Source organism: Amaranthus tricolor, chromosome 13 (genome assembly GCF_026212465.1).
Source record: "Amaranthus tricolor cultivar Red isolate AtriRed21 chromosome 13, ASM2621246v1, whole genome shotgun sequence".
NCBI classification, from domain to species: Eukaryota; Viridiplantae; Streptophyta; class Magnoliopsida; order Caryophyllales; family Amaranthaceae; genus Amaranthus; species Amaranthus tricolor.
Window position 1 is genome coordinate 8,917,858 of NC_080059.1, and position 13,261 is coordinate 8,931,118.

The window sequence follows — 13,261 nt, forward strand, 5'->3', positions numbered from 1 at the left end:
CCGTTAATAACTAACTAAAAACTCAATATCTCTAGTAAAACTTCCGTTAATTAAAAAATCGACTTTTATCTCATTTAGAAAAAATCACTTTTATCTCATTTAGAAAAAATCACTTTTTCTGAATAAAGATCTGAGATTCAATTTTTGGTAGCTGCTAAATTGACTATGGATTGGTCAATGGGGCCACTACTGAGATCCTTTGAAGCTTTTTGATTTCAGTCAGTATCCATAGTTGTTAACTTGGTGTACAAAACCATTGCCTTTTGATTTCCTACTCTGCTACTCAATTCAAAATTTGTCTTATAGAACTAAAATCCAATACATCCTTTTCAATCTGGTCCTTCAATGTCATTCTTTTTCAGGTTTTATTACCAATCATACTTTCCAAATCCTTGTTGCATTTAATTCTCCTTAAAAATATCTTCTGCTTTCAACAATGGTGATTGCTACTATTTCTCATCTTCCCCTCAAGTTTCTACCACATACTACCTATTATTCACCTCTTTTTTCACCTAAATCAAGGTTCAAATTCCTCTGCTGTGTATCCGTAGAATCCCCACTTCTTCAAACATCTCAAAATGACACAAAGAAAAAGCCATTAAAGGTTGTTTTTGCGGCTGGTGGAGCTGGTGGGCAGATTTTCCCAGCAGTAGCAATTGCAGATGAGATGAAAATCAAAAACCCAGATGCCAAAATCCTGTTTATTGGTGTTGATTCTGGGATGGAAAGCACTGTTGTACCCGCTTCTGGGTATGACTTTTCTGCGATACCCGCAACCCCATTGGTTCGACCCATTTTGTCTGTGCAAAATCTGGGCATCCCTTTAAAATGGGTCAATTCAATGCGTGAAAGTTGGAAGATAATGAAGGAGTTTGAACCCCAAATTGTGGTTGGAACTGGGGGTTATGTATCTTTCCCTATTTGTTTAATTGCTGCTTTTAAAGGATTAAAAATGGTGATTCAAGAACAAAGTTCAGTTCCTGGGTTAGCTAATTGGTTTCTTTCTCTTGTTGCTGATTTAGTTTTTGTTGCTTATAATTCATCGGTTGATCGTTTTCCTACTGATAAGAAGAAGATTGTCGTGAGTGGGAATCCGATCAGGTTATCATTAAGGAAGTTTGTATCAAAATCAGGGGCGAGGGCGTATTTTTTCCCCAAAGTGGCCGAGGTTAATGAATCTGAGGTTGTGGTATTGCTTGTTCTTGGGGGCTCATTTGGGGCTAATTCAATGAACATTACTCTTTTCAATATTTATTATCAGATGTTGGAGGAACGCTCGAATTTGCATATCATCTGGGAGACTGGTGTTGAATCGTTTAACGAAATGGAAAGCCTTGTTCGAAACCATCCTCGACTCGTTTTGGCACCGTTTGTTTTCTCTCTTCATGCCTTTGTTATTCAGTTTTATGCTTCTCCATTGATTTTATAGTTTCTTTTTATTTGGTGTTATCATAGGTTTTTGTGTGAGGAAGATAGTGATTTACGGTGTTTGGCAAATAGCTGATAGTTTGTAGTGCAAAGGTGATTACCGTTGCTAATTTGACAAATTGATTTCCAGCTGATTTTGAACCAAAACAGCTTATTCAGAAAAATAAGTTATTTAACCAGCAAATTTACCGAACACTAGCATTGCATGGTTTGACAACCCAAACCTCTATTTGCATCAAAATAATCTAAAATTGCCATACACCCCCATAATGTCTTGTTACTTGATCAATCTCATTTCTTGACATAGAGTTTATGGACTAGTCGGTTCTTTGATTTATGTAGTTTCTTCTTGTTTTTAATGGGAAAGTTGAAAATCTAAGAGAGATGATTTTGCAAAGATGGTGATTGAAGGTTTGGGTTTAGCTTAGAATTATAATAGTATGCCACATGATTCATTGATTGTTTGTGACCGTTGGGTAGCGATTATTACTTTGTTAGGTGTATTCTATTGCTCTCGATTTGATTATTTCCTAGTTCATGTTCATCTACATGTATGGTGAGAATCTAATCACGGGCCAACATTTTGATCACCTATTGTTGAGCTTTGCTCCCTCATGTGCCTTACCAACTAGAATGATATCTTCCCTTCAGCATAATTCTCGGAAGAGTTCACGTTTCCAAATTTTGACGGTGTAGAACTTTGTATAGCCGGAACTCATCAAATGCTTTGAAGGTTCACGCTTTATGTGATCGTAACATTGTTTTCAGGAAAAAACGATGCTCAGAATCAAAAATGACTTGTAAACTTCATCTTGTTCGAAATGAAGAAAAAAATATGTACAGGACTATCTTTCTTATTGGCCCTCGGCTGACCATCTACATTGTGTACGAGAGTTGTGTGTGCACTTTGATTGGGAAAACATGCTACGATTAAGATTCCCACCTTCTTTCTCCATCTTTTTAAATGTTGAACTCTTCCTTTATCAAGCTATATGCCATCTTTTGAGTCAATGAATTCAATTCGATTTGTTTCTATTTTTAGTTAATCATCTGACATGATTTTTAATTTTACAAGGTTCTTGCGTTCTATGGATATGGCATATGCAGCTGCAGATCTCGTTGTTTCTAGGGCTGGAGCGATGACATGTTCCGAACTACTAGTTACAGGGAAACCTGCCATCCTGGTAACACTCCTCAGTCTTTTAAGATATTTTGAGCTATTGAATGTTGTGATCATGTTGCATTACTAGTTTATACACTTCTATATCGCTTTGAGAAAACAAACTTTTGCAACTCTCCTAGAGAAGAAAACAAAGCAATGACAATTTTTTAGGATGATGAGGTGGGGTCAAGAACACGACGAGGATAACACGATTCATAATGAAGCCTAGGAAAATCACACTTTAATCTATCGGTATACTCCCAAAAGAGAGTTAAAGGATATCATATGGACTAGATTGCCTACAAGCCTTGCCCAAAATAGTTATCAATTAGTGGGATGAATAAAAGCTTAGGATTGGAAGTTGTGAAAAATACGTGTTTTTTTTTCGTTTCCTTCTATTTCTCTCTATCCAAACACAGTGTTATTGTTGAAATGTAATTGCTATGGACCTATGGTTACTAGAAAGTGCATTGGTTGTTCTTTAGTCTTTACCATGGATGTACTTCTTCTCATAAGATGTTTCTTGAAGTGATTCTAATGAAACATTTGCAGATTCCATCTCCTATAGATGCGGAAGGACATCAATTCCAAAATGCATCTTTAATGGCAGATTTAGCCGGTTCAAGAATCATTACAGAAGATGAACTTGACTCATCAACGTTAAGAATCGCAATCAGGGACATTTTTGGTATGCACAATTGCTCTACTTTTCATTGCAACTTTCCTATTTAATTAGCAACAATAGCATACGAATTTGAATCTTTGCCTCAACAGCTTCGGAAGAAATGGTATCGGAATGTACGATGGAGCAATTATGAGTAAACCGAAATGTTATTACTTGGATTATTTCGGATCTTATTGGCAATTAAACCCTATTGTAACAATCCGACTTATCGTTGACTGAGTAAATAGGGTCATCACGTGATTTATTTCCCAAGAAACTTAAATCTCAATTCCAAAACTTGTGCAAAGGGGTCACCAATTCTATGACATTGCTGTATCAGCTAATTCTCAATCCAAACATCTAACTAAAACACAAAGTAATCATAAAAGGGACTATAAAAGTCCAACATAACCAATACAATCTAGTCCGATATACATTTACCAAAACCTAATACAAAGCTACAACTTCTCATTTAGATCTATGTTTTGAAATTGTGATTTAAGTTTCTTGGGAAATAGACTTCGTGATGACCCTGTGTACTTAGTCAACGGTAAGTTGGGTTGTTACACCTATGCATTCTCGATAATATTTCGTTTATTTTAGTATTTTCAGCTGAAGATCATTAGGTGTTATGGTATGCTAGCTTGTTGTCAAGGAAGTTCATCATTCACTACAACCCGAACACCATACTTAAAGTGTAGCATAATTAGACCCGAAGCTTTTACTCAATTACCTTTATATAATGAGATGGTCTCATAGTGAGACCATCTCTATTGGGCTGACCCACTACATTTACGGCCCGTTTGGTTGGTGGTAATAAACAGTGGTAATGGGAATAAAAACTAGTGTAATTTTGGTTGAAAAATATCTTGGCTATCTTGATGCAATGCTTGTCCAATTTCGATCATCTCATTTTCTTCATAAAATTCATTTCAGTGCATTACCATTGGTAGAGGTAGTATAAGGTGGTAATGAAAATTTGCAAACAAAAAAAACCTTTTTGTAATTAAAGTTTCATCACCATGGGAATTGTATAAGGTGGTAATGGAAATTTGCAAACAAAAAAACCTTTTTGTAATTAAAGTTTCATCACCATGGGAATGAACTTTTGATGAAATTTTACACTGTAAATCATTTTCATTACTATCATTTAATACCACTAACTAAACGGGCCGTTAGTATGTTGAAATGATCACCTACAATTTTGCAGTACAGAAATGGACTAATTATATAATTCTGTCTCATGGTGAGACGGTCTCATACATGACGAGCCGTTATATATTTGAAGTAGCCGGTCGTCAACTTTGCTACATTATAAGATCGACAAATTGTTCGAAACCTCCAAACCGAGTATTGATTATAGTGACAAATCTATGATTGCAGATAATGAACTACTCATGAAGGCAATGGCAGAGAGGGCTTTGCAAGCAGCGAAGCCAAACGCTGGTGCGGAGATTACTGAGCGCGTAATTGCTCTGGTCGAATCATCTCCTGTGAAAGCGTAATAGCATGACAACTGAATTGACCAAGGGGCCAGGTGCTAACTCTAAGCATTCAAGTCCGGCTTGTAAATCTGTGTTGCTGTTGATAGGTTGTTTGGCCATGGAGCAATGCATGGCGGCAGCCGCCATGGCTCATCGACATTTCTTGTACCGGGAGCTGTTCGATTACGGAGGAAAAAGGGTTGTACATGTCATATACTGTAGATGTTAATCTCTATACTCCTAGTCTCTTTATGTCCTGTCCTGTGTATGTTTGTCCATCCAAATAAATGCCTACCCATTTTTATATGTACTTTTGCCTTAATTTTAAGCAAATTTTTTTGTAGGAAACTAGTGAATTTTTAACGATTGATTAAACATGGCAAGTCCAATTAATATTTTTGTAACTTAATTGAAAAAATCATGGTACTATAAATAATATTCTCACTCTCCCTCTTATTTTGCAGAATCTGTAAAATAAGTGAAATTTAATAAAAAGAGAAGTTGAGATGGAAAATAAGAGATAAAACAAACGGATGATGAAAATGAGTAGTTAAGATGGGTAAAACTATAAGTTTGTTAAAAAAAGAAGAGTGAGATTATTGTCAATAAAGAAAAAAGTGCGAATCAATGAAACAAACTAAAATAAAAAGGGGTGTGAATTGAGAGGAACAAAGAGAGCATAGAATAAAAACTTTCTCCCATTTAATATGGTACATTTTGAACTTAGACAAGATACGATTCTCACGAGTCTTACCAAGCTAAAATTAATTGGAACTAGATGATTAGACGACTAAAATAAAACCCAAATGTAAACTTTAATCTGATGATTATAGCGTAGACTGAGAAACAAAAGAGTATTTTTGGTTTAAAATTGCAAGCTTATTTTGATGTGAAGTCCAACTGACTGATGCATCTAAAGGTGTTTATTTGGGTCATCGGGTTAATATTGCATTAGGTATTTCTGATCTGTTCAAAATTAGATTTTATGTCCAAATTGATTTTTATGTAACTTTATATTAATTTTGATTTGAAGTCGAATCAAGTTCGATTTGATTATAAGATTGGATAAATATCAATCATCAAATCTGTTTTGAATACCTCTAAATGTACCTATTACGTGAACATAGAACACTCCAAATAATTATATTATAATTATAAATAAATAAAATCCGATTAAATTCAGTTCAACAAATCATCACTGCTTCTCTCTACAGTAGAGTTGTTCATGGGCGGGCTACCCGCTAGGCTGACCCATCAAACTCGAAAAACCGGGGGGCATGGATAACATTTTTCAAAAAATTTAAAGTTTGGACGGGTAATACCCTCTCGCCAAAATAAATGGGCTGGTAGCGACACCAAAATATACCTGTGGGTATATCCGTCCACCCACTTAGTTTAATATATTATTTATTATATAATTAATTCTATTAATTATTAAACTAGTACTACTACATGACCAATACCCAACTTTAGTAATTAGTACCCATACCCATACCCAACATTAGTTTATTACTCTTGTAGTAGCCCTAAGGTTTGCTTCCTTTAAACTTTAAAGTTTTTAATTCTACCTTCTACATTCAATATTTTAATTCTTAAAGCACTCAAGCAGTCGACTATTGAAGTTCAAACAAGTAGTCGACTCCACCATCTATATTCAATATTCATGTAATTTGAGTATTTGGAGACTTTATATAATATTTAGAATATTTTAAATAATGTATTGTATTTTAGGAAAAAGTGTCAAAAAGTACCTAATAAATTTTTTTTCCAAAAAGTACCTAATAAAAAAAGTTTTGTCAAAAAATATGTAACAAAATTTTTTTCTTTTCCAAAGAGTACCAATCAACGTTTTCTTTCAGTTGACCTTCCTCATCTTAGATTTCTTTTCTAATACAATTTCCTCATTATCTTCTTCCGCTACTTTTTACTCAAAATTGAAATTAAATTGGAAAACAAATTGAAGATGAGGAAAAAGAAATTTCGATTTTGACCAGTCAACTGTTATATTTGACGGTCAATTGAAGGAAAAACGTTACTTAGTACTATGTGAAACATAAAAAATTTTATTAGTTATTTTTTGGCAAACCTTTTTTTATTGGATACTTTTTGGAAAAAAATAATTTATTAGATACTTTTTGCTATTAAAACTTAACTTTATAATATGATTTATATTTTTAATTTTTTATAAGAAATGCACGTCTACTCGTGGATCTGCCCGCTTTAAAAATAAGCAGGTAACGATAAAAAAAAATGTCCGCAAATACAAACGGGCTTTTGAATATTTAAGTTCGCGGGTAAAATTTTTAGATACTAGCGGATCCTCTACTCGGCCAAGCGAACAACTCTACTCTACACGTATCTGTACTGGATTCATACAATTAGATATTATTATAGCAGAAAAGGAAGAACAAATATATCAACAAATCTACCAAAATGACTTGTAATATTCATACGAACTCGATTGTTAAACCAAATTTATGTTCGGGAATGTCAATCAATGGATCCCTATCCCTAATCTCATCAAAGCGGCGTCGATCAGATTCATGTTCAATCACAGTTAGAGCTGCATTAGTGAAAGAAAAGCCAGCGATTTGTACAGCAAATCAACTTCATTATGTTCAAATTCCTAATACTGATTGGAAACTTGCTCTTTGGCGTTACCTTCCTTCTTCTAATGTCTCTTCTTCTTTTCCTCTTTCTTTTGGTTATTTTCATCCTCTGTATGATTTTTTTAATAGTATGTCGTTGATGAATCAAGAAATCATCCATTGTTGTTGCTGTCTGGTGTAGGAACTAATGCTATTGGATATGATCTCTCTCCTCAAGTATCTTCTTTTTTCCTTTTTTCGCTTTGATTTGATTTTAATTGCAATTTTATGGAGTAGCTTTAGCAATGATAATTGATATCTGCTATGAATAATTAATTTCATTTTATAGCTAAACAGCACTAAAACAGACTACAGTTAGCAAAAACTGTTTTTTAATACATGTTAATAATCTCAATCTGATCTTCATCTCAAACACAAACCTAGCATTCTTATTATTGTGTGTCCATTGTCCAATTATTCGAGTATAACACAGTGCTAGTGTTTGGTAGAATGTCTTATTGGCTATTTTAGCTTATTTTAGTAAATTAGCAGGTTAAAACAACTTTTTTTTTTGAATCAGCTAGTGTTTGATAAAATATGAGTATAGTTCCAATTTTCAACCTAGACATTATAAGAGAATTAGTACTATAAGGAAAGTAAGTCTATCGCACCTTATAGTTGTTCTCTCCCATAAATTAAATTAATGGCTGATTGCATAAACTCTTCCACATACATTTCCACAAGTTCAAAACTTTGGCTTCAAATATCCTCCGTTACTCAATTTTAAAACAAGAATCTTTCATAATTTTGATTTTTGAGGATATATTTGCTTCACATAAACCACAATTATAAATTCAACTCAAATCTCTCAATTAGTTTTATGAATTACATTAATGGCCTATTGAAAATATTCTACCTCTATTAGTATAAGAACTGTCTAGATGTACTATTTTCACGTACATCAAAAGTGTAATTCTAAAATAACTTTAATTATTAGCTCTAATTAAAATCTAAAAACTTATTAGAATTAGGACACAACTACCTCTAGCTAGAATAGCACTAAAGAAAACTAAGAAAATTTTCCCTCATTATAGTACAGATCTTAAAACATTCCTAGTTACATATGTATTCTAACTAGTAGAATTAACCGCAGATTCTAGAACATGCGCCTAGGTGTCCGTGCCATGGCACCGACTCATTGCTTTTTCTGTCCACACTTGTCTTCACTCCATGTGCGTTAATGTTCCCACTGATACTAATACTGCTGCAGGGATCATATAATCATTATATTTCTTTGAGCCATTTATTAAGTGCTTTGTATGATTAGTTAATCATTGTTAGTTGTTATAGGCTATATACCTAACTTTCAAGCAAGACAACCAAAATTTAATGATAATTGTGTAAAAGTCTTGCTTGTTTGGCATCTAAAATTTGAGTTATCATACATACTTAATGATTGGCTTACCACAAAAATGGATGTATCAAATGGAGGTGGTCAAGGGGTGATATTACATATAAAACATATTTAAGAAATTTGTATGGATACATGAATATGTACTGACTTCAACTCCATCTTGCAAAATATTGGATAGGAGATGATTGCATAACAAGTTTTTTTTGGTTAAGTGCAAGACTTCCTCTACCTGCTTGCTGCTGATAATCTGTATTAGAAAACTCCTACTTGGCTTTTGTCTTAACTGATGCATTTTTGTCATTGCTGTCCTAATTTGCACGTCACATGTCTGGCCAAGGTTTTGACACATGGATTCTTGAAGTGCAGGGTGCTGGATTTAGCATGAAAGAACTAGAATCCTTTCCAAGTGAGAAGCCTCTCAACTGTCACTTATATTCCTATCATGACTTCCTCTTCGATAGTATCTTTGTTCTTTCTTCCATTTAAACTTTTAAAGCAATGTTGGCCTACAGTTTAAGATCAAGGAAGAACTTGCAGGGTTCTCTAAGTCCAGCCTTGGTCAATCCGAAGTTAAGGATTGGAGTCAAGGGGTTTCAGATTACATTGGAAAACTTCAGAATACAATACCACCCACATTTCCTGAACTTGGTGAGAAATATATGCCCATGGTAGAGGATTTCCAAAAACAACTAGACCTGTTTCTGAATAGTGATTGGGATTTCGATCAGTTGTTAAAGGAAGATTCCCTCTAGTGGTAAGGTTTTCCTCTTATATTCTCTCATTGTCAAAAAAACAGTGATGATATGGCCAGAACGATGTTCGATATTCTTTTGATGATAAAATGACAAAAATATGATGTTTCAAATAAAAATTGATAAATTTTCAGCGTGAAACTGGGGATTGGTTGCATTGTATAGAAGGACTAACTTGTCCCTTTTTTCGATGGGCCAAATTTATAGTATTTGGTTTTGAATTATAATGGGCTATATTAACATAACTCATAAAATTTTGTGAATTTCTTATTTATATAAAGCTGTAGATGATATTTGCTACCAAAGGTCAATGGTAATTAACCTTAGTTATCACTAGTAAGGGTAAGGTTGCATACATCCGACCCACAATAGTTAGGTGGGTCCATGGGAGCCACTTAATAGCATTGGGGTGAATGGTGATGGTATAGAAAGATTAACACGCAATGTACAGGCTATTTTTTGGCAGATTATATCAAGTCTGGTATAAACTTTTTTGCAGGTGAACTACATTAGAGAACAAAGCAACCCTGATGATGAAAAATTGTTTGCCATTGGGCACTCGATGGGTGGTATTTTGCTGTATGCTATGCTTTCGTTTTGTGGTATGTGAACATGCTTTCTTATCTGTGTGTTTTGTGATCTCTAGTAGATGAAACTAGTCAAATAAGAAAATAAGTATTTACGAGTTTTTGGTTTTGAACTGATTGACACTCTGAATTTTGAGACGTGATTTTTCCTGTCATTGTTGTTCTCTACCTTCTACTTTGCATTTCTATGAAGAAATGACCTAAGATTTCACCTTCCAGGCAGAGACTATTTTGATATTTTCTCCTTTTACCTTTATCTTTAAATATCCCACTTGAGTAAGTTCAATATAAGCAGTTTCACAGTAATTATCAAGTATCATGGCTCCAACTTGAAATTTATGGAATCTCAAAATCTAAAAAAGGCAAATGGCCCATCGGTAGCATTTCATTTCCAAAGTTGCACTCTTAATAAATTTAAGATGAAGGGTTCTCGTAGTTGACTGTTTCCGTAAGTTGAATCCACCTTCACAAAGTGAAGAAGTAAAAAAATGTTATTAACTGAAAAACAGTAGGTTGGGCCATTCCTGCGTTTTCTGAGTGTACTTGGGGAGCTTATTGAAGGATCATCTAAATTACTGCTAATTTCCGGCTATGTTATTCGAACTCAATTTATCTCAAGCATCAGTATCAGATCCATGACACTCAGACTCGCGTAGAGCATACAAGTTCTTCATTTTACGTCAAAAGAATGAAATAATTTCATAAAATAGACAAGTGTGACAGTTGAACTCATACTCATGTTGTATCTGCTTGAGTTCCTGTGTCTGAATAACATCTGTTAAGGAAACTAATCGGGATTTGGGTGGTCTTAGAGATAAGCAAATGCTAATTAAGTTTCCACAAAGTATTGAGTTCCTAAAACCTTCATGTCATGGAAGGAAAACTAGATTTGAAAGCTCATAATTACTCGTTTTTGGTTAGTGAATATTCAAACTTGCTTCACAAATAATTCAGATGCCACTAGCTTGTAGAACCATCAAAGTTTGACATATTTTGTAGAGATAAATGTAACTGCATTAGAATATGCTGCCGAAAAGGTTTGGTTATTTTTGCTACTAAAGTTGAGATTGTTTAAGAGTGATGCTTCACTTGTCACATTTTAATATCCTAATATTCTCCTGTAACATTTTTCTGATCAAAGAAACTTTTTTCCAGGGTTCAAAGGAAGAGACTCTCCTTTTTCTGCAGTTGTTACTATAGCATCATCACTTGATTACTCATCTTCAAAATCTTCTCTTAAATTGTTGTTGCCCTTGGTAGGAATGATGACTGTTAGGATGTAGTTTATCCCTGACCTACTACACAAGTTTTGTGATTAGGTCGTTGAAATTGTTGTCATGCAGGCGGACCCTGCGGAGGCTATAAATATCCCAGCAATTCCTATAGGTGCACTCCTTGCAACCATGCATCCTCTTGCTTCTCGTCCTCTGTTTCTGCTGTCATGGTTGAATTCTCAAATATCTGCACAGGACATGATGCTCCCTGAAATGTTTGACAAGCTTGTCCTCAAGAATTTTTGTGAGTAAATAGCATCTTTCTATCTGTTGTATTTCATAAAACATGGAAAGTGTCGCGGCGTAGCCTAATTCGTTTGACAAATGACTACTTGATGCCACACATACAATCACACTTAATATACTATTTGGCGTTGTTGGGTTGTAAGAAGATGCAAAAGTAGACACTATGCTCAACCCACAACTGAACTCTTTAGGAGTAGCATGCTCAACCATCAATTCATTAATAATTGATAACTGACAACAATGTGACACAAAAAATTTCTACTCAAATAGAATCAACAACTTTATCTGCTTGTATATCTGGTTATGGTTGAAATTTTTGCTAATCTAAATGGAATGCTTCGGTTTTTAGTTTTTATTGCTTGTTGCACTGTATACGCCTCCCATTAAATGTGAATCACTTTGTGTTATACTTCTTTAGGCTACTAGAAATCATAACTTAAGCATTTAGCTGTCATTTTATACAGCAACGAGTGATGAGAAAAGTGTTAATAGAAATTCAATATGTTCATGACGTGGGATACAGGTACAATACCTGCAAAGCTCCTCTTGCAACTAACAACTGCCTTTGAGAGCAGCGGTTTGTCTGATCGAACTGGAACTTTCTTTTACAAGGATCATCTTCACATGAGCAATGTCCCTATTTTGGCGCTTGCTGGCGATCAAGACTTAATTTGTCCTCCTGAAGCTGTATATGGTATCATACTATCATCTAATTTAGAGTTGATATATTTTTTTGATCTTTTATCGATCAATTTTGTGAGAAGCTCTACTATAATGTAACAGAAACTGTGAAGTTGATCCCGGAGCATCTGATTACGTATAAAGTTTTTGGAGAACCTGGCGGTCCGCATTATGCACACTATGATTTAGTTGGAGGCCGTTTTGTAAGCTTACTCTTCATCACTTCACGTGATTATTTCATTCTTGGCTTAAGAAATACTTATGTTTTATGGAATCAGATTCTAATATTCTGTACTGTCTCCCAAAAATGCAGGCCCCAAAGAAGGTGTATCCATGTATTATTGATTTTCTCGGTGCTCATGACGAACTTGATACATCTTTAGCCGCTCAAGCGCTGGTCGATTGTTCGTCTTCTGCTTCATGCAGTTAATAAGAAATAATAAATACCAAGAAGAACTACAAATAAGTTGGAAAATCCTTTTACTTGTATGATAAAATGTGAGATGGAAGTAAAAAGTTTATGTATATAACACCCTTCTGGCCTGGCCAACTATGTATATACAACAATAATGCCAAAGTTGTTTCAAATCATATGCGTCAAAAGGGGTCGTAGAAATGCATGATTATACGATTTAAATCCTCATTTTGATAGCTTTGGTTCTAAGAATAAGAATTTGCTCTTTACTCCCAAATTAGAAGTACATTGTTCAAAAACAATTAAACATCTTAGATCTTATACTCTATCCCAAATGCAATAACCGATTTTGTTGTACCAATAAGACATGAAAGGTGATCTCAACCTTTTTTATTTTGTATTTAAGAAAGGCCTTAAATTAATGAAAGGTGATCTAAGTTCCAAGAGGTACAATATATTTATTATACATGGTACTCCCTTCTCTCTCTGTCTCTTTTATTTAGTAATATTTTTTATTTTAGATTGTCACTTTCATTTTATATCAATTATATTTTTCGAAATATACC

The 13,261-nt window shown here is 34.3% G+C and overlaps 2 protein-coding genes across 2 annotated transcripts; both read left to right on the top strand.

Moving 5' to 3' along the window:
- Positions 1–202: 202 nt before the first annotated feature.
- On the top strand, positions 203–5,086 carry LOC130797995 (uncharacterized). Its single transcript, XM_057660814.1, has 4 exons — positions 203–1,368; positions 2,504–2,612; positions 3,143–3,278; positions 4,638–5,086. Exons 1-4 carry the CDS (start codon positions 437–439, stop codon positions 4,757–4,759), a joined length of 1,299 nt encoding a protein of 432 aa, XP_057516797.1. The 5' UTR covers positions 203–436; the 3' UTR covers positions 4,760–5,086.
- Positions 5,087–7,067: 1,981 nt separating this feature from the next.
- Positions 7,068–13,162, top strand: LOC130798786 (uncharacterized). Its single transcript, XM_057661882.1, has 11 exons — positions 7,068–7,414; positions 7,477–7,568; positions 9,052–9,146; positions 9,278–9,491; positions 9,627–9,651; positions 9,992–10,094; positions 11,235–11,335; positions 11,423–11,597; positions 12,123–12,293; positions 12,383–12,483; positions 12,594–13,162. The coding sequence occupies exons 1-11, from the start codon at positions 7,172–7,174 to the stop codon at positions 12,708–12,710; spliced, it is 1,437 nt and encodes a 478-aa protein (XP_057517865.1). The 5' UTR covers positions 7,068–7,171; the 3' UTR covers positions 12,711–13,162.
- The last annotated feature ends 99 nt before the right edge of the window (positions 13,163–13,261 follow it).

Excerpts from the sequence above, each read along its gene's own strand:
- LOC130797995 (XM_057660814.1), top strand. The coding sequence starts at position 437 with ATGGTGATTGCTACTATTTCTCATCTTCCCCTCAAGTTTCTACCACAT. Across the intron at positions 1,369-2,503 it reads CCTCGACTCGTTTTGGCACC|GTTCTTGCGTTCTATGGATA; the intron begins GTTTGTTTTCTC and ends TAATTTTACAAG. Across the intron at positions 3,279-4,637 it reads CGCAATCAGGGACATTTTTG|ATAATGAACTACTCATGAAG; the intron begins GTATGCACAATT and ends CTATGATTGCAG.
- LOC130798786 (XM_057661882.1), top strand. The coding sequence starts at position 7,172 with ATGACTTGTAATATTCATACGAACTCGATTGTTAAACCAAATTTATGT. Across the intron at positions 10,095-11,234 it reads TGCTATGCTTTCGTTTTGTG|GGTTCAAAGGAAGAGACTCT; the intron begins GTATGTGAACAT and ends ACTTTTTTCCAG. Across the intron at positions 11,336-11,422 it reads TTAAATTGTTGTTGCCCTTG|GCGGACCCTGCGGAGGCTAT; the intron begins GTAGGAATGATG and ends GTTGTCATGCAG.